At 33.1% G+C, this 24,623-nt stretch overlaps 1 protein-coding gene across 4 annotated transcripts in view; it reads right to left on the bottom strand.

The window, feature by feature from the left end:
* Positions 1–15,384, bottom strand: part of LOC148620945 (uncharacterized) — a 182,464-nt gene extending 167,080 nt beyond the window's left edge. The window contains exons 1-2 of one of the 4 annotated variants that reach the window (XM_088574867.1): positions 15,204–15,384; positions 10,304–10,505 (exon numbers count right to left, since the gene is read on the bottom strand). In XM_088574867.1, coding sequence (XP_088430993.1) covers positions 10,304–10,505; positions 15,204–15,233 — 232 coding nt within the window. In that variant the 5' untranslated portion in view covers positions 15,234–15,384. Of the gene's footprint in view, positions 1–3,761; positions 4,241–10,303; positions 10,506–15,203 lie in introns of those variants that run through there. The other 3 variants (XM_088574868.1, XR_015921037.1, XM_088574866.1) reach the window with 3 other exon arrangements.
* Between the last annotated feature and the right edge of the window lie 9,239 nt (positions 15,385–24,623).

The following is a 24,623-nucleotide window of genomic DNA, read 5'->3' as shown; positions in this document are numbered from 1 at the left end:
CCTATGAACCAAACAAAGAAGGAAGATTAAATGTTTGTGGTACATAATTTATGCATGCATTCTTTTAGCTCAACTATGTTAATCAGACCCTCTCCTGTTAAGGCAATGAGCATGCATTTACTATGTTTTCAATAAGTCACTTTGGGGAGGGGCATTAAACACAGCTCTATCAAACAGATACAGCTATAAACTTAACAGTAGGAAAGAAATTTCTTTAATTTCCATAACATCTGCAGTTTCATTTAAAAAAAACAACATATCATTTATAGTAGACATTGTACAGTAATTTTTCATGTTAATCTTTTATATTAAAATTATATGCATAGAAAGAAAGGGCAAATGCAAGAAAGCCAACCTATATTAACTTTTCAATGCAAACCTTTTTTTTCCTGCAGGCTTGAAATCAGTATTTATTTTTTTTATATTTATCTTCTCTTTGAAACACAATCTAATTGTACTGTTGTCTGATATTTATCATTTACTTCAACCAAATATGTAATACATTGATATTTATACTACTACACATGAGTACAACCTGATCTAAAAAGGATTCAATAAATTCAATATTGATGTTTCATTATGAGCACTTCACAAGATTTGTCATATCCTTGCATGAATTAACATTTTTACAAAACTCAGTTCAATAGTCTGTATTTAAGTAGCAGTCTATACTAAAATCAGACTGGAGGTGATTCATGCATGTCAAAAACCCTAAAGAGTCACTTTTATTTCTTATCCAGTGAAAAACCTAGGTTGTTGCACTTTGGAGATTAAAACTACAATGTATATAGATGGTGTATGAAATTGGCATTTTGCAAGAGTAGATTTGGATGATCTTAGTGGGAGATGAATGCATGATTGTTTCCAAAATTAGATCTGTATGCAGAGAAAACTATAGTTACATAAAAATAAGGTATACATAGATTGATAAAGCATTATTTGGTAGGGTTTTGACAAAATGAAACACCTCTACTATTGACAGTATCTTAATTTTATATGGAATTAAGCCAAATAACTTCCCATTTCTGTTTATGCATAGTTTAAATAGGATAATATGTAGTTAAATTGAGTTCACAAGTTCCTTTTAACAACTATTTTTTTAAAGGTAAGGAAAAGATAATATCTATGCAATTTCACTATTTTTACAACGTCATTATGTATCAACAAGACTATTCCTATATGTTAAAGGATCGCAACTACATATGCGCCTCTTTTTTTTTAAGTTTGCACAAAACATCATTTTTAATGCCTTGAACTTCTAATTGATCTATCATAATAACTGAATTAGATATTCTGTTTTTTTTTTTATACAAAGCTGCACAAATATAGATTTATTTACTAATACGTCTACATAGCAGATTCTACAGGCTCATACACAGGGGGTGAAGGTAGTGCAACTGTATTCCCAATTTGAACACCAACAAGCACTATCAAACTTGTTGTTTTGGTTCAATTGTGACTATTATAGTGAACATTCTGTATGGCTGATTATGTTTACCCCCCTTGGAAAATCCTGTGTACTGTTCTAAAACTTGAAGTCTTTGCAAACAAAACACTTTCCTTTATCAGGTAAAAATAAAGTTTAAGTAGTCACTATACCAGTAATCATTATATGGTCTGTCTATTTTTATGAATATCAAAATTAGTAATTATTAGCAAAAGAAGTGCCTGCAACTATGCAAATAAAACAACTTTTTAAAAAGTGCAAACTTTAATACATGTACTTGCAAAAATGTTTAAGAACCATCAATCACAAAAATAGGAAACTCAGAGGTTGGGAAGAAAATTTTGAGAAGGGGCCATTTTCAGGTTTTTTTTAAAGATATTCAAAATTGTAATGGGCAATTTCTTTTATGTGAAGGAGCAATTTTCTTTCAGATGTGGAAATGGCCCATGGCTCACTGCCTTCCCAACCACTGAGTATCCATGTAAAGAAGTACTTTAACAGTAGTTTCAGTCAAGATGAAACATGAAATTGCACACAAACCCCCATTCTTACAAGAAGTGGATATCAGACAGCACACAAAATTGCTAACAATGCAAGCCCCATCTACATGTATTTAAAGCTACAGACCAAATTTGAAGTCAATCCATCAATTGGGAGCTGAGATAATTGCAACATAATTTGGATGGATTAGCTGGTGAATGTTATATACCAATCACTCATTGAGTGGGGTAATTACTAACCACTTGATCAGTGGAGGTTACATAAAATGCAGAACTAGGAGTGTGTGATAACTATGCGGAGTATAAAAATGATTTATGTAAAATTATCATGTACTTTCCCATCAAAGAGTAAATAGAGGTAAATTTAATAATCCATGAATTATCATGGAAGGTTTTTCCAAGTGAAACAGAGCATCACAACATCATTAATAAAATGGTTCCAACTGAGTTGATGTTATGTTATCAAAGGCTAGAATAAATCACAACTTTACGCTTGAAAAATCTGTTATTTGCCTTTGATCTAATAGATGTAGTGTAAATCAAGGGAACAAGGATTTAAAAAGATTACAATACAGGGACAAGAAAATAGACACACGAAACAAAGAACATGGAATAAGTAAAATAATATGTAAAAAAACAAAAGTTAATTAGCAAACCTGTACTCCACTAAAAACTATGAGCATGGGCTAGGTGCCCAGGTAGGGTAAGTGCTATGATGGTTATTTCTGGAGGTTATGAGGTACAAATACTTGGATAATTCAATAAAATATCCATGTTTATGCACATGTACCACATCTTACAAGCATTTTGCCTAATTCAGAGATGTACTTAAATGTATAAAAAGGATACTTAGATGCTTGTTAAGACTTTAACCATCAAGACAGCCAATTTCTAGGCATACCAAGTCTATGTGATTTATCTCGAAAATACTAATCTGGACACTTTATAAAGCAGCTGAAAAAAGGCTGATCCTAAGGGGGGGTAGATCAACCCCATTTTTTTGTAGGAAATTTTTAAAACATTTTGCATTATTTCAGCAAAATATGACTAATTGTACACTAGAAACCTCCTTCTTTAAAATCTTTGGATCCACATCAGGCACTACTGCATTAAACTAACTGATCAAGAAACATACCAGATTAAGTGAAAATTGAGAGCCTTCACTGTTTAACTAAACATATCTAAGTGTCTAAGCAACAAAAAATTACCAGTACAAATCCAAGATATCTGTTTCTGTACTATGTTACATCACAATCAATACAGGTGCTTCTACATTGGTTGATCAATAACTAGAGTTATAATGTTTTAAAGTATTGTCAAAGAAGACCGTACAAGAAACCTAATACAAGTAAAATGACAAGACAAGAAAGACTATTGTGTGAAAGTATTATTATTCTGTGTTTTTTTGTGGATAAAGGAAACAAGATTGTAATGATTTCTGGACCATGTTTTGCTTGCAATTGCTTTAAATAAGAGGAACCCACGAGATAAAAATAGTTTAAGATGTCAGACTGTGCAATTATAAAGGACCCTGCATGCATCCCCAAATACATTGATAAAGAATGTCCAAAAAATATAAGAAATCAGTAATTTGGTTAAATCTTCTAAAAAAGGATCATGAACTCCTTTCTTTAAGACAGTGTGGCCACAGACTTTGTACCACTAGCTAAATGGTGGTATGTCATCCTTGAAAAGTTCCTTGAAAGCATTTAGTACCTATGACTTTTTCCAAAGAGTTTCATTGCTGCCCTACATACAATGTACATATACTATTAATAAACTGGATGGAATGTAACAAAAAGCCTTAAACCTACCAATGTCAATAGTTTTCAATCTCTTATCATCTAATACAGGATCTCTAAAACGATAAAGCTCATTATCGATTTGAATCAAGTTAGGACATTTAATACTACTGGTATCACTATTGTCCTCTTTAGAATCTGTCACATATGAACCATTTGAGTAAGCTCCTCCTCTATATAATGTCCTGTTGTCCTTGAGGTCACTATTATCCTCATTTGAGGTACAAAAGCCTTTATTCACAGCACTCATTTTGTAATTCCTCTATTTCACAATTAATTTATTCACAAAATTCACCTTAATCGACTCTGGGGAGAGTGTTCCTACATGTGATTATAAAGCTTAAATATCTAATCACTTCAATAAACTTTTAAGAAGGAAAAATACTATGATTAATCCAAATGGGAAGATCCTTGGCTTATGAATGCATTAAATTCCTGCGGCAAATCTTAACTAATCACATATTTCCCTGAACACCAAAACACAAAAATGACACAAAATGATAAAAGAAAACAACAGCAAATTGTTGGCCATAAATTAGTCAGGTATTCCCAGTTCATCAGCTTGTTATCCAGCCATGTTTCTCTTTTAAATCTATCCACCCATGAACTTATGTTAATTTTTTATGTTAAAGTTTTAGTATTGTGTTTTTTAATGAAAAAAGAATATACAAAGTATCTGACTTCCTAATCATTTTCATTGACTGAACATCACATCATTGTATTTCTGCTTAACACCCATTTACCCATCCAAAACAAAGTTACACAGTGATTTTTAATGAACAAACTTTTTCAGTGTTTTTATTGTATTCCACTGGTAATCGCCTCCTTCACAAACTGAAACTGATTTGACAACCCATCAATTATCAAATTTCTTTTTTAATAACACTGAAAATAATGACATATTTCTTCATGTCTGAATGTTAAGATTCTGAACTTGGAAAGCTATGATTAAGCATAATACAGTAGAACTACTTCAAATATTCTGGCAGATTTTTAAAAAGTCCTCAAAAAATAAAAGTGTCCTTATTGGGACTAATACCAGCATATATTTGCTTTGGCAAAAATCCAGAGAATATTATAGGGGGTATTGTTGAAAACAATATTAGCAGGATGGACTCTGCAGAAGTCTAAAGCACATGAAAGATTCATGACTTGCTTCCATACTTAAAATACTACATTTACTGATTTACCACTACTTATTGGAGTATTATAGGAGAAGTTGTGGATAACATTATGTTGTAAAGCAAGCTGAACAATGCTTAAGTCTGACAAAACATGTAGAAACTGAAATTCCTGGTATTATATGCACATCCAACATTGCATTGTTTCATTAAAATATCTCTAGTTTTCTAATGACATTCTTGAAATACAAGCCTAGAAATAATTGTCCTTCTCTAATCAGTTTAAGCCTAACAGTAGGGCATGAGTACATACTAACATGATGAAATTTAAAGACCATTCTGAGGTCACCTCATCTTCCATAACTCTCACCAATGACAATTTGTATTCCAAACAAATACAAAAGAAAGAGAAGCATGAGTTACAGTTTTTGCTAAAATGTAGAGCATACAAATAGATGGGGAAATGACAAAAAAGTAAAAAGGAACTAGAAACAGTGATTGATATGTTCAAGGACAATATGAACAGCAAGACTAAAAAAATGTTCCACTTGAAGTAACAACGAGATGGAGACCTATTGTGAAATACATAGGACACAGTTATTGACACTACATGTTTTATTGTGATGTCAGATTACACTATTTTGTCAACATGAGACTGATGACAGTCACATTCTCGCGAAGGAAAGAACATGAATGGTAACTGTAACCGCTTACCAAAATTGTCAATAGCACAAATTTGGAAACTCCAATCACACAGAGGCCTTCATTCCTTCTATTTAACATATTAGCTACAGTAATGTAGCTCATTTGAATACTTTGCAAGAAATTATTGGAACTGGACTTGGCTTCTTTTTTTTTGATACTTTTTGTATTAAGTACTTATTTGGATCTTGAATTTCCAAAACCTGGGTATAAAAATAGAAAAACATATGTCAGTAAATAAACGACAAATTCTGATGTAAAACTATACGATGTAATTAAAATTTAAATTTTAATGATCAATGATCAATAAACCACAATTGTATTATTATGTGCCATAGAAATTCTTGAACAATTTGCCAAAATTCTGGAGACAAACACACCTATTAAGATGTAAAATAAAGTTTTCATTACAGTATCTTATGTCAGTTAATTTTCCTTTCCTCAGGTGAAAAGATAGTATCATTACAAAGCAGATAAAATTGTATTGCTCCTAGTCACGACTTCATTGTATGGTGTGTCTGATGGAAAGATAACATTCACTACAGTGACTAAACTTCAATTATATTGTGCTTCCAAAATAAGGCTGATGAAAGTTTCCCATCTTGTAAAAAATTAGCTCAAACATAATCCTAAAAAGATAAACTAATTCCTAATTTGTGGTCCAAGAGTAAGATTTGGTGTTTCTGTTCAAAATTACACTGATTAATTGTTCATAAAATTAATCATTTTCATAACAAATTAATTCAAGGTTATTTCAACTTTTCCAATTAAAAAATAATGCATTTTTTTCCAAAAAAAACAGGATGAGGCAGCTTAAAAAAAGGCCGACAATGTCAATGTAAACTAAACCCCTTTAAGGCTTTAAAATTTGTTCAGTTAAGACAGATGTTCTGCTTACTAAGGCATATAAAATACATTTAAATTGATATATCAAAGGCACTTTAAAAAGTGTATGGTTTGGACAGGTTTTTATTATTATTAAAGGTTTGCTTTAGACATTGTATAAAAATTTGACTTTATTGTTTTTAAATTAAAACTAGAAGCCCTGTTTATCACAGGAGCCCCCAACTCATTTGTTAGTTGTGATTTTTTTAGTAAATCAAATGTGTCTGTAAGACACTAATGATGCCCCCACTCTCTAGATTTACTAAATTAGGAACATGTTTATTTTTGTATGAAGACATGGTTTGCAGATTCAGAAATCCTTCCAAGACTTGTGTTACTAATGGTCTGTTGGTTCAGTTCAATCCTTCCAAGACTTGCAACAACAAACTGTTCCAGTATCGTAACTCAAAAAATTTGAGGATCAATTTGGGGATCAGAAATTCCTAAATATATGCATATCTACATATTGTATCCTGGCCACATGGTGTCACAATGTTCGGTAGTGTCAGACTAGTTGCGATGAGAAAAAGAGGACCAATAAACGGACTGACAGACACATAAAAATGTTAAAATCCTCCACTACAAATCTCTAATTTTGTTGTGTAGAATATATTTCTGACAAAAATTACAAAGTCTAACTATCACCCAGTTCTGTAATATTCCAAAGTCGAACTTTCACCCAGTTCCATAACATTTCATGAAAATCAAGATCCTATGACCTTGCATATCATCATGTATAGAAACATTCGGCAAAAAATATTTTAGATGAGGATATAGCCATACAAGCCATATAGCCCTATTTCTGATGAAAATGACTCAGTCTAACCTTCATCAATTTCCATAATATTTCACGATAATCAAGATTCTATGACCTTGCACACTATCATTATGTGTAAAAACATCCTGAAAAGAATACTTTAGATGTAGTTCAAAAACTACAGGAATAGATAGCCGGACAAGCCATATAGCCCTATTTCTGAGTAAATTAACTAAGTTTAACTTTCACCAATTTTCATAATATTTCATGAAAATCAAAATCCTTTGACCCTGCACACATTCATCATGTATAGAAATATTCTGTAAAATATTTTAGAAGTAGTTCAAAAACTGAACGAGGAGATAGCCGGACAAGCCATGATCCATATATTTCTGAGTAAAATGACTAAGTGTAACTATCACCAATTTCTGTAATATTTCACGAAAATCAAAATCCTTTGACCCTGCACACCTTCATCATGTGTAGAAATATCCTGTAAAATATTTTAGATGTAGTTCAAAAACTGTAAGAGGAGATAGCCAGACAAGCAATGATCATGTGTAATCTGGACGGACAGGTGGACAGCACGACAAACGTCACGACGAACAGGGGTAAATTAATATTAAAATTAAGTATAGGTCTTTCATGGTAAACTTTCATAAAAACAGTAAATAAATATTGATTGATATTGTTTCATGATATTTTGATGAATGTCGTTCAAGTGACTAAATAGTTTCAATGTTTCAAATGATATAGTTTCAAGGCCTTTACCTAATACACATGAAAAATGAGGAGCATTAAGTTAAGTTAGCATGTCATTGGGCATAAAAGAAAAATTGTGAGGTTTATTTCATAACCAATTCAAATAGAAATAGAAATTCAGTATGGGTGTATAAGTTTTTAAAAAGCATTACTTGCATACCAGTTCATATTATGACCTTTTCTGCATAGAAAAATTGAGATAAGGAAGACTTAACAATTAACATGTATTACATATAGGTACTTATAATGGGACTATTACATACATATAAACCCCATATAAAACCTGTATTAATACATGTAGAATTTCATAACATTTTTTTTTTCAATGAACAGATACATCAAGTATCCTCAATAAAGAATGCTGAAGAAATTGCATAAAGTAATAAAGACTTTTTAAAGAATATTAGCTACATTTTCTATTGACATATCAAAACCAAGACTTACTTTGGTAAATAAATGTTGAGGAAACTCTATTAAAGACAATAACCTGCATGGCTAGGAATTAAAGATTTAGTTATAATGAATGATTGGAACATTTTCTCCCTCTTTTCCTTAAAAATCACAGGGTTCAAACCTAAAACTAATCAAAGTGCTGAAGGTTTTTGATTCTAATGAAAATTGTAGCAGGAACAAACTTTCAAAGATTACATGATGTAAAATAAAACTTTAATCATACACTTTCATTTTCTATATTATTTAGAGCTGTTTCATTTCCTAATATGTTGAAAATGAATGCCAATCTTTACTACTGATTTTTGAAGTATAAACTGTAATTGACAGTTTGACCATACCCAACTTCACACACATGTACACATTTTGTTCCATTTCACCTTTTTCACAAATTTTTAAACCTGTCCAAAAGTTAATTTGCATTTTATACATTAAAAAGACTATTTTAACAGATACTACTCCCTAATAATACTCAAATAAAAGCAATTTCACCTTTAGAAAATAATTTCCTTGATGAACAGAAAATTTTCCAAAACTAGAAACTTTCTATCAATATGAATTTTCCCGTCAATTTACTTGGTTGAAATCACTACTCTTCACTTCCTGTTTATTTATCAACATATATTAATAATAGGATGAAGATTTTGACTGATAAGTGTGTTTGTTAAATGGAACATGCTAAACACATTTAATGTTTCTTGTCACATTACTGCTGGAACTCCATTCCCTAAATTAATTTTATTACTAAATTTCTTTCAAGGCCAAAAAGGAGTCCCTCAAATCTTCAGTTGATTTGGAGACTATACCTTAATTTTATTTTGCAGAAACAAAAGAATATTATTGAGCTGAATAATTGCCAGAAACATAATAACTGAATATAAAAGATTATTGAATGAGATAAAAGGAATTACATTTGGACTATATTTCCTTGTAGAGTTAAGAGATAGTAGGGAAGTTCCAGGCTGATAACATGAATAATCAAAAGCCTAACAATGCAAGTCACATGTATATACCTGATTTAAGTAATTTATTTCATAGACTAATTTTTTTTATGATTATTTCTAAAATATACATGTACATGTACAAAATAAGTCTCTTTGAATAAATCAATATTATGTGTTCTATTGTTTTTGAGGTTTGCTGAACATACAGTATATAAAAAACATGACAAAATGTCAATACATGAACTACAACATTATTGTTCAAAATTTACTCACTTCTTCAAAACATATTTATAAAGATATAAGGAATTATAAACAAGAAATTATAGTAAACCAGAAGTATCATAGTTAAATACATCATTAGAAATCACAAGACAAATGAGAAGGAAGACATATCTAGACACAGTGATTAATTAATACATATAATGTAATGAATATATGAACCTTATTTTCCTAATGTTTACAAAGCAAAATTATGGCATATTGAGGAAATAAATTAAGGAACTATTTTTACAGACTAATATTGCAAGGCTAAAAGAAATGGACAATATAATTAATGGTATCCAGTAATATCAAGTAAGGAAGTTCACTCTCGATAACATTTATTTAATTATGGGCCATTTTATACAATACAAAATACCAACTATTGACTTCGGGAAGCAATTCAAAGTTTTCCTTTTGTCTGCAGACAATTACACTGGTAGGTTTCACACATCATGTTTAATTATTGAAACAATTCTGAATAAAACGCAAAATTACTATATCCTTACAAACACATCATGTTTATTCAAATGTAGCAAATAGGTCATGATGCTGAGGGCCACATGGCAATATATGGGCAAGTTGGTTGCCCCCAAAAATATTTGACTGAAACATAGCTCTTTAATTTATTGGGTCAACCAACTCTCTTCGAACCATTCCTTATATTATGCTTACAGTCTGGATGGTCAGAAGAACCTCCTGAGAATGATCCTTTGGAATGTGGTCCGGCATAGGTTGCGTTGTCATAGTAGGCCATTCCTCCATAAGCCATTGGGTCTTTCTTTGAACCATTACTCTGTGAGTACCAAGAATTCAGCTTGTTAATATAATGGACATCTTCGGGTAGATGCAGTTTGTGGAAATTTTGCCACTGATTCTAACAATTAAATAAAAAAATCATGAAATGCAGGTACTCAAAATATACATACGATCATTATAACTCATATATATCATAAAGATTTTCCTGAAAAAGGGATGCACTAATGTTTAACCATTCTCTCTTATTTATACTATAACCATATATATATATATATATAATCGTCTAAATAATAGTCAACAATCACTCTTACGGGGTGATGGATCGTTAAAAACTATGCGAAACATAACAATTCACTTTGATAATTTCTCGCGACATCCCTCCCCTGAAAGATGATATGCAATGTTTTCATATATTATAATGATAGTAAAGGTCTGAGATTAATTTGTTTTTACAAGATTTAAAGTAATTGTTTTTATGATTTTTTAATCTGAAAATTCAAATAAGATGGTAGAAATTCCCAAATGTGGCTAAGTCTCCCACTTTTACACAGGCATGTAGGCAGGAAATTGTTGATCTTTTTATCAAATATTTGGAGGCTCCCATTGCAAATGGGAGAGTTAACACATGTGCAAAACATATTCATATGACTTAGGTGTCAGATAAGCATTATACATAAAATAAGATATACAGTCACAGACACAACAACTTCAATCATATCTTCTCTCCACTCAAGTATACTATATAATACATGTATTACCATCATACAAGAACTATGCATTAACATATATGAGATAAATGTGACTTGTTACAATGTGTCTGGTGTAAAAAGTTCAGAAGCCAACAAATATACATAATTAATTATTTAAGAAGAGATCATCGGGAAAGTGCAATCATACATGTATATAACATCTTGAAAATTATGGTTTTCTGGATCTATAACTTTATACATGTATGAAGATACATTTAATGTACTGTTCAACAACTGGGTAGATAGCGACAATGATTTTTCGAATAACGTTTTGTTTTCAATTTTTGAGAAATTTTGAGATCAGTGGATAGATACCTGTATTCCAAATCATCATGCAGTGATGTCAAAGTTAACATCACAAGAGAAAAGTGTTGTGACATTTAGGCAGGAGAAAGTCCGAGAATTAAATTACCAAGTTCATCTTACAAATTTATTTTGTCAAGAAGCAGTTACTGCCACTGCTATCTATATAAATTAAAATATGTATTTTGGAGGCTTCATTTCAATACCTATGGACAATAACACTCCATGTATCATAATAATAGTATGTATACATATGTTGTATCTAAATGACTACACACTTCATCAAATACAGTGCACTTCAATATGGTATTTAAGTGACATATAAAATATTGTTAGAAAAACAAAAACTGTTTAAACATTGAACAAATTTTAGTTCTAATGAAACATAATAGTATAAGACTCACTTTTTGCTAAAAAAAATGTAACATAAACCAAGAGGACCATAAGAACTTGTGTTACTAAGACTCCTTTTAAGCTAAAAATTATAATCTAGCCAAAGAACTTAAAAACAGGAGACACCAACTTATCAAAGACTTGGTTTTCTAGATTTCAGATTTGATGAATCATGAATTACCAGTAAGTAGTAGTCTTTGTAAGGATCATGCAAATTCTGTAATATGTGATACACCTCAAAAAAAAGGCTACACATTTTTATTTTTGTTATTAACTTGCTTTATAGGTCTATATGAAGAAATGTATAATTATTCATTCTAATCTGTCTGTTCTTAGGAAACAATCCACTTTGAAAATCCAAGTTTCTATTGTATTTTAGTGTCATTTACAGAGTTATCTCCCTTAATTTTGAATTCTACAGTATATTCTATGCATTTTTTCATCTCCTAAGAATAGGGGTTATATGAAAAGACACATGTAAATTTCTGTTTACTATAACCATAGACCTACAATTAAGAAGATTTGCAACTAGCTGAAATTTCATATTAACATGCGGCAGGAAACAAGATCACGTACTTACTCAATCAACAATATCAACTTGGCTTTAAATGATTGTAACTAAAAAAGTATTGCAAATATTGAGAAAAAGAAACCTTCAGTTTCCTATTATATGATATCTTAGCTTCATGTTCATACCACATTTTTCTTTCTAACAAAACAAACAAAAAGTAGTATTGAAAACAAGTTACCTACCCCTCAATTTTTACAAAAATGAAAATAATTCATGATTAAATTCATTGTTTTCACTTTAACCTATCACAACCTTTTTGTTTTTTAAGATAATTAACCTTCAGTGTCCCATTTTTATGTCTTCTGGGTACCTGCAATAATTACTTCACATCATCAAAAGGGGAAAAAGGAGTTTAATAAAAAAAAAAAAGGAAAGGTCAGGGAATCTTGTTCTCCACCTCATAATAATTTTATTGATAAACTGGCTAATTAAAAGTTTATTATCTCTTTAATTACAGGTCTCCGCTATAACATTTTAAACCAAATATCAAAAAATAAAAATATGTTGGTTTTCCAACCATGAATCAAATTTTGCATTATTCTCATCTGGAGTACTACTTGTATGTATCTCTGGGTGATTTGCATAAGAAACATGTAAGTGTGATAATGGAAGCATTTCATTGAAAAGAAGAGAAGGTAAGCCCTTTGGAGATTCAGTGTCCAGAAATGTTTCTAATTTGGCTGTCCACTGAGTGAAAACAGCTCCAGACACTGAATCACAGAAGAGATTGCCGGAGTTTGGATCCAGAAATTCTGAAAAGGGGGATCCGCTGCCTGACAAAAGGAGGTGATGAGGTGGCTTATTCAAGTGATTTCCAGTTTTTTCCTACACAACTAATAGAACTTTCAAGCATATTGGCATATTTTTTCTCCTGAAAGTTTTAATGAATGTTGCATTTTTTTCCCGTTTGGTTGGTCAAATCAGTAAATCATACTAAATGAAGTTCAAAGAAGGAGTAACTGAAAATGAAGGACATTGATTTAATACTACTCAAGGATTTATTTTGACTACTTGATACACTGAAAACAATATCAACCAAAACGCTTAACTTACGTGTAACTACAATAAAATAAACAAAAACAAAAACTCCAAATTAACTGTAAAAATCATGTTAGAATATTTTGAAATTTATCAGAAACAAATTGGTTTAATTTTATGCAGTACATCATTACGCTGTAACATTTGTAACATGTCATATTATGTTGTAACTGGATTGCGACTAATAACACAACAGTTATATTTAATCCCAGATTGCCAGAACACTGGGTCTTCACCATATTTCCTTTAAGAATTTGTGGCAATAAACTGGTTTCCATCAATTTAAACAACTACGGGGATGGACACGATATCAATTTGTGTTTTAAGTCTACTCGATTGGTTCTCTTGCTACGTGAAGTATGAAAAAGATGCATTCAAACTTTTACATGGCAGTTTGAGTTACTTCACGGAAGAATTATGGCACCGAGTTTCGCGATCTTGTTCTGTACCGCTAACCACGTTTGTAAGCACACAGTATTCAAGATAGCCATTCTTAGAAAGAGAGAGGATGTGTCCGGGAAAATGTGTCTTGCGCGATTTTGAATACTCATTGTACACAAGCCCCTGTGTTTTTCAGTTTAAGGATACACCATTGAAAATAAATTACCGTCGGTAAATTATGCACAAAAAAGCTCTCATGACATATTTTTCGTACGTGTTTTTTTTTTTTTTTTTTATTGTTTTGCTTGGTTTTTTTTAAGGTAAGTATAGTACAAGTTTGTTTGTTGGGGTTTAACGTCCAAGCAGCAATATTTCAGCTATATTCAGACAATGAACATGAAATGGATGATAAAATGAACATGAAATGAAAAAAAAGGATGGGTCACAAGGATAATAGGGTCGACAAATTTTGATTGCCACTGGAAAAAGGGGCATGGGTAAGGTCGGGCAATTTAGCCTCCTGTGGCGGAGCGCAAAGGTTCCTACTCCTATCGAATACCACAGCAGGGTTCTTTAACGTGCGAGGAACGTGGCATCTTTCCCAACACGGTGCACCACTATGGTTTGCGGTCAGGTTTTCCGTATTATAGCCTGACAACCCCAGCATGTAACACGCCAGGGGTACCCCATTCCACCACCTGGGGCACACATCCAAGTTGCTCTGTGGGCAGAGCGCCTAGCCCCCGGCTAGGTTTCTGAGCACTATTTAGTCGCCTTTTACGACAAGCTTAGCGCTGCTGCAGGCCTATTCTTTTAACACCCGGACCTGCACGGGGCTAGTATAGTACAATAATACAGTCAAATGTAATCAGAAATGAATCGTCAATGTCGATATCCAGTCCAGTTGTGATCAAGTCAGAGGTGGGTAATTGCAAGGGCAACCCAGAATTCTTAAAAAGGGACTCCACGCTGTCGTTTGCTCATTCTGGCGAAAAAATCCACAGAACTAACAAAAATTATACAAAAAGGTTCAGAACCCTTCACTTGATCCGCCACTGATATGGTATATATCGTATATAGATCAAATGTTTATTAGACTAATAGCTAGGTTAGACTCAGGACGCTGGACAAAATAATTAATCGACACGAGAGCCTAGCTTTCCAAATATTAGTTGTCACAGTAAATTCAATATGTCAGTCCCTTATAAATGATTAAATATTTACCAAAGGTTTTTATGGTATAATTGCATCTACTTTGGAAAACTATCTAATTATAGTCATATTTAAAATAAATGATTGATTGATTGTTGGGGATTAACGTCCGAGCAGCAATATTCTGCTATATTCAGACGACAATAATCATAAGTCTCTTTATAATTACCTCGTTTCGAAATCTATAGCTCCCTGACATCGTTGATAATCCAAAATGTTTCAACTTTCTAAATAATATACCGGTAATTTAATAGTGAATTTTTTACATTGCTTTTGAATCTAACACCATCCTATTTCTTGCACCTTTGTAACAAATCAACCTTTTGTTGTCCCGAGTATGTATGGCTTCTAAGTCGGTTCCGGATCAATGATGTCTGGGTTTTAATTACCGTAATGGGTGTCACTACACATGAATGATACTACGGGTTAAACAAATGTTACCCCTGTTTATTGGTAAGAGAACATTGTGAAGAATTTAGTTTTGCGATAGACTTGCTGAGAAAGTATGAAAAACATTTTTTTCATTTTTTTCTATTTCAGCGGCACATTACAATACAGATCGAATATTTAACAATAATATTGCTGTAGGGAGAAACAGGCTTGTCACCTGTTATGATTGTATATTGTATTCACATGCTGAAGTGACTAATAGTCCGGTGAAACATTTCTCAACTTATCTGCTTAAGAGCTTTAGGGTAACTAAAATATTATCTTCTTGCAAAAGAATAAAACTAATTTAATTTGTACTTGAAAACTATTTTTCAAGGTGTTGGTGTCACTTTTGGTAACGTCAAAATCTGAAAAATATCGATGTCGCTAATCGTCAAATATTCTACGCCACTGATTTTGGCACGAATGTGATATGCTCTAAAATCGGATGACTTCCGCTGGAATATTGGTGCCCTTGATATTATTATTACTCTTTCGTAACCGTGATTAGGTCGATGATATTGACCAGAGAACCAGACAACTGGCAATGACCATCCTCCCAAGTCAGGGTTTTGAGTCCACTTTCGCTCCCTGAAACTTGCTATATATAGTATATATCGGACCCTTATAATGTATATGACCTATATAGTCAATTGTAACGAGCCCTTGTGTCTGAATCGGAAACTGGTTAATTTTCAATGCTAAGCGATCATTTCATCTTTTAATGTAAACTTCCCGGCTTCATACAATTATTAAGCAACACGAGACACGTAGAACACACGTGTATAATATTCAAGAGGTACATTTTGATCTCGTATGAAACTAGAACTATTAATCTATGACGGTAAACACGGCACCGATCAGCAGCATAATGTGGAGTAGTAATAAATAATTATGCAAATCATATGCGAATGTAAAGTATTGAAATTACTGAGTTTTGAAAACAATAGTCTATGGTCTGGGAGGGTCAACTTCATGGTGATTTTTAGGTACGTTTATACCTCCCATTACCGAATCAAGTTGTCGCCAAAGAATATTTTCGGATTCATTTTCAGTATAAGCCTTTATTATATAGATAGCAGTGTTTATCGAATTTTCCCGATGTAATAAATTTCGATAGTTCACACTGTGAAATACATTCGGTAATTTCACTCTCGGACTTTCTCCCACGACGTCACAACTTTGATATCAAACCCCCCGTGCAGATCCGGGTGTCAAAAGAATAGGCCTGCAGCAGCGCTAAGCTTGTCGTAAAAGGCGACTGAATAGTGCTCAGAAACCTAGCCGGGGTCTAGGTGCTCTGCCCACAGAGCAACTGGGATGTGTGCCCCAGGTGGTGGAATGGGGTGCCCCTGGCATGTTACATGCTGGGGTTGTCAGGCTATAATACGGAAAACCTGACCGCAAACCATAATGGTGCACCGTGTTGGGAAAGATGCCAGGTTCCTCGCACGTTAAGGAACTCTACTGTGGTATTCTCCCGGAGTAGGAACCATAGGACTCCGCCACAGAAGACTAAATTGCCCGACCCTACCCACCTCTCCCTATTTCCAGTGGCAATCAAAATTTCGCGACCCCATTGTCCTTGTGTCCCATCCCATTTTTCATTTCATCATCATTTCGTGTTCATTTTGTCATCCATTTCATGTTCATCGTCTGAATATAGCTGAAATATTGCTGCTCGGACGTTAAACCCCAACAATCAATCAATCATTGATATCAAACCGCCGTTCTCCATATTTGAAATTTATGTCGAAAATTGCAAAGAATAATCGAGAATCGAGGAAATCTATATAATAAATAGGATAATCAACTGGTCATCGTGAAAAAAAAATTACCACTTGCATGCCAAGAACGCAGCAAGATTTAACTCGTGCGCGGAACGAGTTCCGCATACTCGTTAAATCTAGGCGTTCTTCGGCACTCGTGATCGTATTTTGGTTATTCACTCCTTGGTTCCATTGATTACTCTTGCGATTAATTGTCCTATTGATATTTGTACCCCACTATGTCAGAAAGTCAAGATTTTTGTGACTCAATTTTTTGAGCGTCTAACCCTTTCTGGGACAGAATGTGTCAACAAACTAAACAAATTTAGGTATCATCATGTAGCGCAAGGTCTCAGCTTTACAATGATATCAAAACAAGTGCGGTAACACTTAGGGTTTTGAGGGTAAAATGAAAAAAAAATGTACTCCTACCCCACCGAAAAATCGTTTAAATTGACATATTTTTCAATGCCAAATACCCTAGAGTATTTATGCTTCAGTAAAAAATGGCTTATTTGGTATATTCTGTTTAATATTATCACAATTAATGCTTCTGGTGTTCTTTTGATGAATTTTGGCGATTTTCGTAATAAGAATTTACCCAAAAAAAGCGAAAAATGGTATTTTCTATTTTTCCGTAAAAAGTCACATAAATTCGACTCTTCAAATTGTTGCTAAAAACGCCTCGAATTTGGTATCATTCGATAGATAATTTAATTTTCTACATAAATTAACCACGAAAAACAAATTTTCAAGAAAGAATTTTCGACAAATGTTAAAAATATTACCCATACCCTTTAGAAAACTACAAAATGTAGTCTCAGTATCAAACAGAGTTTTCAATCACAGCATACTGACAATGTAGAACTCATATTTTAGGCATTCATAATTAAGATAGTGATATAACCAACAAATCTGATCAATTCAGGCGCTTAGATTTTCCTTTTGGGTGACAATTACTATCAAATAAAGAACATGGAATTTTCAGAACTTAATTCTTCTAAATCACCCGTTATTGTAATTTTTTTTTCAGAATACTGTAGTGTAAACAAAACAAGCTTTTGTGTGGTACTGTAGTTTAAACAAAACAAGCTTTTGTGTGATACGATACATTAATATAGTGCCTTAGTTTCCAAAGGAGCTCAAGAAATATATATTTGAACCTTTTCAAGTCAAGTTTGGTGAAAAATTGCCACCCTACCCATGAAAAAATATTTCAACATAAACTAAAATGTTATTTTTTGTCATATAAACGGCGTGCAATAGACATGTTGGGTACTATTGTTCTAATTATGGATGCATCCAACATACATTCTCATTTCAGGCGCGTATTTTTTTCAGTTTCAGTTTGACAATATTGAGTTTTCATCAAAAGAGGAATTTTCGGAATTTCATATTTTCTTCCATTTCACCTGTAATTGACAATTAAAAAAACATACTTCAAACAAGCTTCTGTATATTCAAATAAAATGACATAGTGTCTTAGCTTTCTAATGAGCCCGAGTAATAAATATTTGATGTTAAAACCCAATGTTACCGCACCTTTCTTTGTACCATTGCAAAGCTGAGACTTTGGGCTACACGATGATGCACATATATATATGTCAGTTTACTTCGTTTTGTAGAAAGAACTTCGAAGAAACTAGGAAAATGTAAACAAATGATTTTTGCCTCAACGAGGTATAAAAGTAACAAAAAAAAATGCTGCAGTTTATTTCTTGGCGACAAAATAAAATCGTAAATGGGAGGTATAAGGGTACCTGAAAACCATATTTTGGTTAATAAATGGGGGTGCACGGTGGTTATATGAGCCCACGTACTACAAAACTAAATACCTAGCTACACAAGGGTGCTACAAAAAGCAATAAAAATCAATTTACAGACGATTTAACAAAACAAAATGCAGTAAACAAAACTAAAAAAAAAATACACACACTCTGACAAAAGAAAATAAAGTGAAGTCCAGATGGATAGAACATTTCAATGAAATTTTTAAACAGAACCAATTGAGGTAGATATGGAAGGAATCGGTCAATGTACAATCTCCAACACTAAATGAAGTAAGATCTGTAATTAAAGACCTAAAGAATGGAAAAGCACCTGGGATTGACAACATTACCAGCGAACTAATAAGAGCTGATACAGAAACATCCACAAAACAAATTCACTAACTTCTCACAAAATCTTGGAATGATGAAAAGATACCAACCGACTTGAATAAAGGGTTAATTTTCAAACGCGCACACTGAACAGATATTTATCCTAAGAAATATTGAGCAAAAAGTAGAATGGAATTCAAACCTCTACATATGCTTCGTTGACTTCGAGAAAACATTCAATAAACGCTTTGAAAATTAAAGAAACAATATGGTATACCGGAAAAGCTAATAAATCTGGTAAAATGTATGTCTAAAGACAAAGTATGTGCAGTGGTAACATCTTATAGAAATTCAGATTGGTTTAAAATCAAATCTGGATTGAAAAAGGGATGCAACATATGGGCTTCCTATGGTAGACTGGATTGTGAACAAACCAACGGTGAGAACCGATGGAATTTCACCACAAAACTAGAGGACCTAGATTATGCAGACAAAATTGCGCTATTTTCCAGTACAAAAGAACAACTACAAAGGAGTCTTAATGATGTCAACAAACATGCCCACTCCATTGGCCTCAAGATAAATGCAGCTAAAACAAAAGTGACGAGACTCGATGCCAACACCAACCAATTCATCACTAGCACAGAACAAACAGTAACTGAAGATGTAAAATTATTTACATATCTTGGAGCCATAATTATCATGCAGCTCAAGAGGAACCAACAAAGACATCAGAAGACGCTTAGGCCTCGCCAAAATAACATACAACAAATTATCACGTATTTGGAACAATAATCAAATTTTAAAAAGAACGAATTTCCGTCTGTTTAATTCAAACGTTCTATTCGTCGTTTCATAGCTGGATCTGCAAAATGTACCACCAAACCTCTTTCAAAACTTTTAACTTCTATACTCACAACTGCCAAAGAGGGTCTGCAGTCCTACCACAACACTTGTTACTCCCGTAGTGGTATTAATTTAATGTGGATCCTGAAAAATTCGAAAGATCTTTTGGAAACAATTAGTTCAAGACTATTATCTGAATATAATAGCATTAAAACCTATGATTTTTCAACACTGTATACTTCTATTCCCCACAATCAGTTAAAATCCCGACTTAAAAACATTATACATCGTTGTTTTTCCAAAAAAGATGGTACACCTAGATACAAATATTTAGTTCTTGGTAGAGATTCCTCATACTTTGCAAGAAATAATTCAAAATCATCTTCCAAATATACAGAGGAGGATGTTTACAAAATGCTGGAATTTTAATCGACAACATATTTGTACAGTGTGGTGGACGTGTTGTTCAACAAACGGTCGGCATTCCAATGGGAACAAATTGTGCTCCTTTACTTGCTGACCTATTCCTTCACTCTTATGAGGCTGACTTTATAGCTGATCTGATCAGAAAGAAAGAATATCGTTTGGCTAGATCAATCTCAGTTTCCGCTATATAGATGACGTATTACCTTTAAACAATCCTAATTTCGGGGATTTGATATATCGCATCTACCCAAAAGAACTTGAGATAAAGGATACTACAGACACTGTGAAGTCAGCCTCATATCTTGACCTACACTTAGAAATCGATGGTAAAGGAAAACTATTGACCAAACTTTACGACAAACGTGATGACTTTTCATTCAGAATTGTCAACTTTCCTTTTATCTCTTAACAAATAGGCTTCTGGAACAGGTTTATGTTGCTACAAGATTGAAGTCATCACTACAGAAGTTCTATGGTCGTCATCATGAACTCGTGGATCGTTATGGTGTATCCATCTGCACCATGAAAACTGATTTATTCAACGGGTCATAGTTTTCCTTTCCTCGTTTGTCTACCCCGGACTTGACTTTTTATGAGCAACTCGGCGGGTGTTTCTAGAAAAGCAGAGGACGCTTACCCTACCGGTGCACCTGGTCCATGCTCCCAGTTTTTAGTGGAGTCCGAGTTGCTCATTTGCTTTTGTTACTTTGTATGATTTTACTGTATGTTCTTTGTTGTGTATGTCTGTTTTCCATGTCGGGTCTTTGTCCCTGGATTACATTCTTTTGATCACCGCTGTAACCTTGGTTCCCTTGATTACCCTCTCTACGGTAGCGAAACTTGGAAAATGACCAAGAACGATGAACACCTGGTGGACACTTTTCTTCATAAGGCTAGATCTACTGGTCATAGAAAGTGACAGATGTGGAGGTGAGGAGAAGAGCTGGAATAAAATCGATTAGCACTCAAATTAAACGAAGAAGATGGAAATGGTTGGCCCATGTGCTCAGAGTGTAAAACACCAGCCATGTAAAATTAGCTATTTCATGGAAATCTGAAGGAAGAAGAAAAAGAGGCCGACCCAAAGAGACATGGAGAAGATCAATAGATGGAGAGACAAGATATTGGCTTCCAATCATGGACTGATGCAACCACTTTAGCGAGAGATAGCCAAAGATGGAGAGAACTTGTTAGCGGCCCGATTCTCCTCACGGGGAGATGGAATTAAGTCAAGTAAGCCAATAAAAAAACATACATACATTCAATGCAACAAAAAATTCATGACAGAAATATAATTACTTCACCTCGTCACACTGTCAAGTGAGAGAAATGAAATAGACCCATGATACAAGTCAAGTACTACATTTGATCGTGAATAGAGGACATAAAGGATTGTTAACCACCTATTCTAAGAGCTTTTCAGTTCATTGTTACTTTTTCTACAATTACAGCAAATTTGCAACTTTTACAAAGAGACATGGAGAAGATCAATAGAAGACGTATGTCAAAATTATCATTATTTTCAAATGATATGAGGTAAAGTTTCATTAATTTTGACAAGCAATTGGTCAGAAAATGCAAAAGGCAACGCTTTTTTTCCTATGCATTTTATTATTGAAGGGAACACATTGTATTAAGATTTCTACAATTTTCCTCAATTTTTCAAGAAATTAAAGATTAACAATATATTTCTTATTGAGAAATAACATCTAAGATGATGTATTATTTTTTTTTAGTTTGATAAACTATAGAAATGACCGGATTATACCTACAATGAGCGTGAAGGAGGCTCTTAAAATTGTGTTTAATCATGAACGATTTACTTGATTTAGTGAGTACAACTGAACAAAGCACAAGTAGTAAAACTTACGACTCCTTAATTAGCAACATGTTATATACACTACGACATATCATACATATGTACACTGAACAGTTCACGTTTAGGTTATTTCACTCAAACGCAGTGTTTTTGTTGTCGTCATTCTTCTTAAATGATCCTTATTCTTGAAATTATTCTAATTTTTTTAAATGGGTGCCATAAAATGCCTTCCCGTTACCATGACACATTAAACACCTTTAATCTCTGGAATAATGATATGGGGGTTATAATAAGTTACATGATAAAGTGATTAATGTTTTCATTTTCGAAAACCGTTACCTATTAAAAAAAGTACTATCTTTAAAAAAGAGATAGCCGACACAGAAAAATTTGTTCTCTTTACTTATAATTTCCAACACAATTTTTTCGAACGCCACGAAGTTATCAATATTTGGCCAATCGGGAAATAGAATTGCGATCTCCATGGAAGAGCGTCTTTAAGGTCAAAGGGTAAAAAGCGAAACTATACTGACGGCGTCGGGAAAAAAATCGGCATGTAAGTGCATACTTCAGGAAGCCCATCTTTCAAACTGCATCGTCTGCGAATAGCGGAACTGTACTAGACAGTAGAGATGAAATTTACACAACACTTTGGTGACAGTGATCCAAACCATGCATTGATGAAATGAAAACTCACATAACGATTAAGGGGTTCATTTTCTATTTTAAAAACTCGAAAACGTAAATGTAATATATAGTTTCATTAAACAATAGAATACCCGTTCTTCAGATAAAAAAAACAAACTATCACGGTAAAATGCCATTACGTATGTACAAGGTGTGTGTATATTCTGACCGATTTAAATTCATGCTTTCTGGTTAATCTGTACACATTACTGGCTTTATGTGCACGAGTTGAAACTACATATGAAAACTTGAGATCACAGAGAGTCCGAACTGCTCACCAGGAACTAATATCTTCACCTTATGAATATATAATGCTTATGTCATGAATAAAAGATATTCCAGCAATAGAAACTACGATTCTTTAAGTGTAACACCAACACTGCAAAAATGGCTATTTCAACCTTTCATGCTCCCAGTTTTTAGTGGAGTTCGAGTTGCTCATTTACTTTTGTTTCTTTGTACGTGGTATTTTGATTATTTCATATTCTTTGCTGTATGTGTCTATTTTCCCTGTCAAGTCTTCATCCATTGGATACATTCTTTTGCTTTCCACTCGTGATTACTCTCTCAACGATAGTAACTTCTTTTCTCTTAAGTCTTTTTTTTACCACGACTGAAAAGGGGGTTGGGCGAAAATCTAAATAAAAAGCTTCTCGAAGCGCGGCATGGTACGACCGTAGTGGTCGAACCCTGAACCAGTTGGGGCAATTGTGGACACAATATTGGTTTTTGACAAACTTAAGCACACTAGGGACTTACAATTCATTATGGTCACAACAACTGGTTTGGACACATTATAACACAAAACTTCAAAAAAAAAAAAAAAAAATCAATAAAAAGAATTTTAATCAGACCAAAAAATAAAGTCAATTTTTGGGGTGTAGCCCCTTTTATCCCTTACAGGAGAGTTCGCCAATCTCATTAGAGATGTCATAGTCACTAATTTGCATATCATTGCATATCATGGTCCTGTAAAATATTTCATTTAGATAAAATTATTTATATGTGAACCTCTATTTTCATATAAAATTATTTAAAAAATGCTCATATAGTATATTTACTAAATATTTATTTAAAAATTCCATGGATGAAGTTTTACTGGCAGTGTAGGAAACAAAAAGACTTTTTTTTCAATTATCTTAAAAAATGAAAAAGTTATGATGATTTAATATTGATGCCTCATGCAACCCAATGGATTTTTTGCCAACCAAAACCAAATCAGAGGTAAAGAATGACATCACGAACTTTCCAATAACTCGAAAACCTTAAAAATATCCGAAATCTCATTGAAAAATGCAAGCAGGGATTTTATAAGGAATTCAAAATCGGACCAATTAAAAAAAATGTTGATTTTTGGGGGGGGGGGGTAAGTGGCCTCTTTAAAGCCTTAGAACTCAAAAACCGTAAGTGGTGTCTGAAATCTGATTGAAAAATGCAGGAACGGTTTTTCGCAAGGTATCCAATAAAAAAAATCGAAATAGGACCAAAAATAATGGTTAAGTTATTGTATTGAC

The sequence above is a fragment of the Perna viridis genome, chromosome 3, assembly GCF_037379345.1.
Source record: "Perna viridis isolate PV_CMFRI_1.1 ecotype Kerala chromosome 3, ASM3737934v1, whole genome shotgun sequence".
Lineage (NCBI taxonomy): Eukaryota > Metazoa > Mollusca > Bivalvia > Mytilida > Mytilidae > Perna > Perna viridis.
This window is presented reverse-complemented; position numbering and strand designations above follow the sequence as displayed.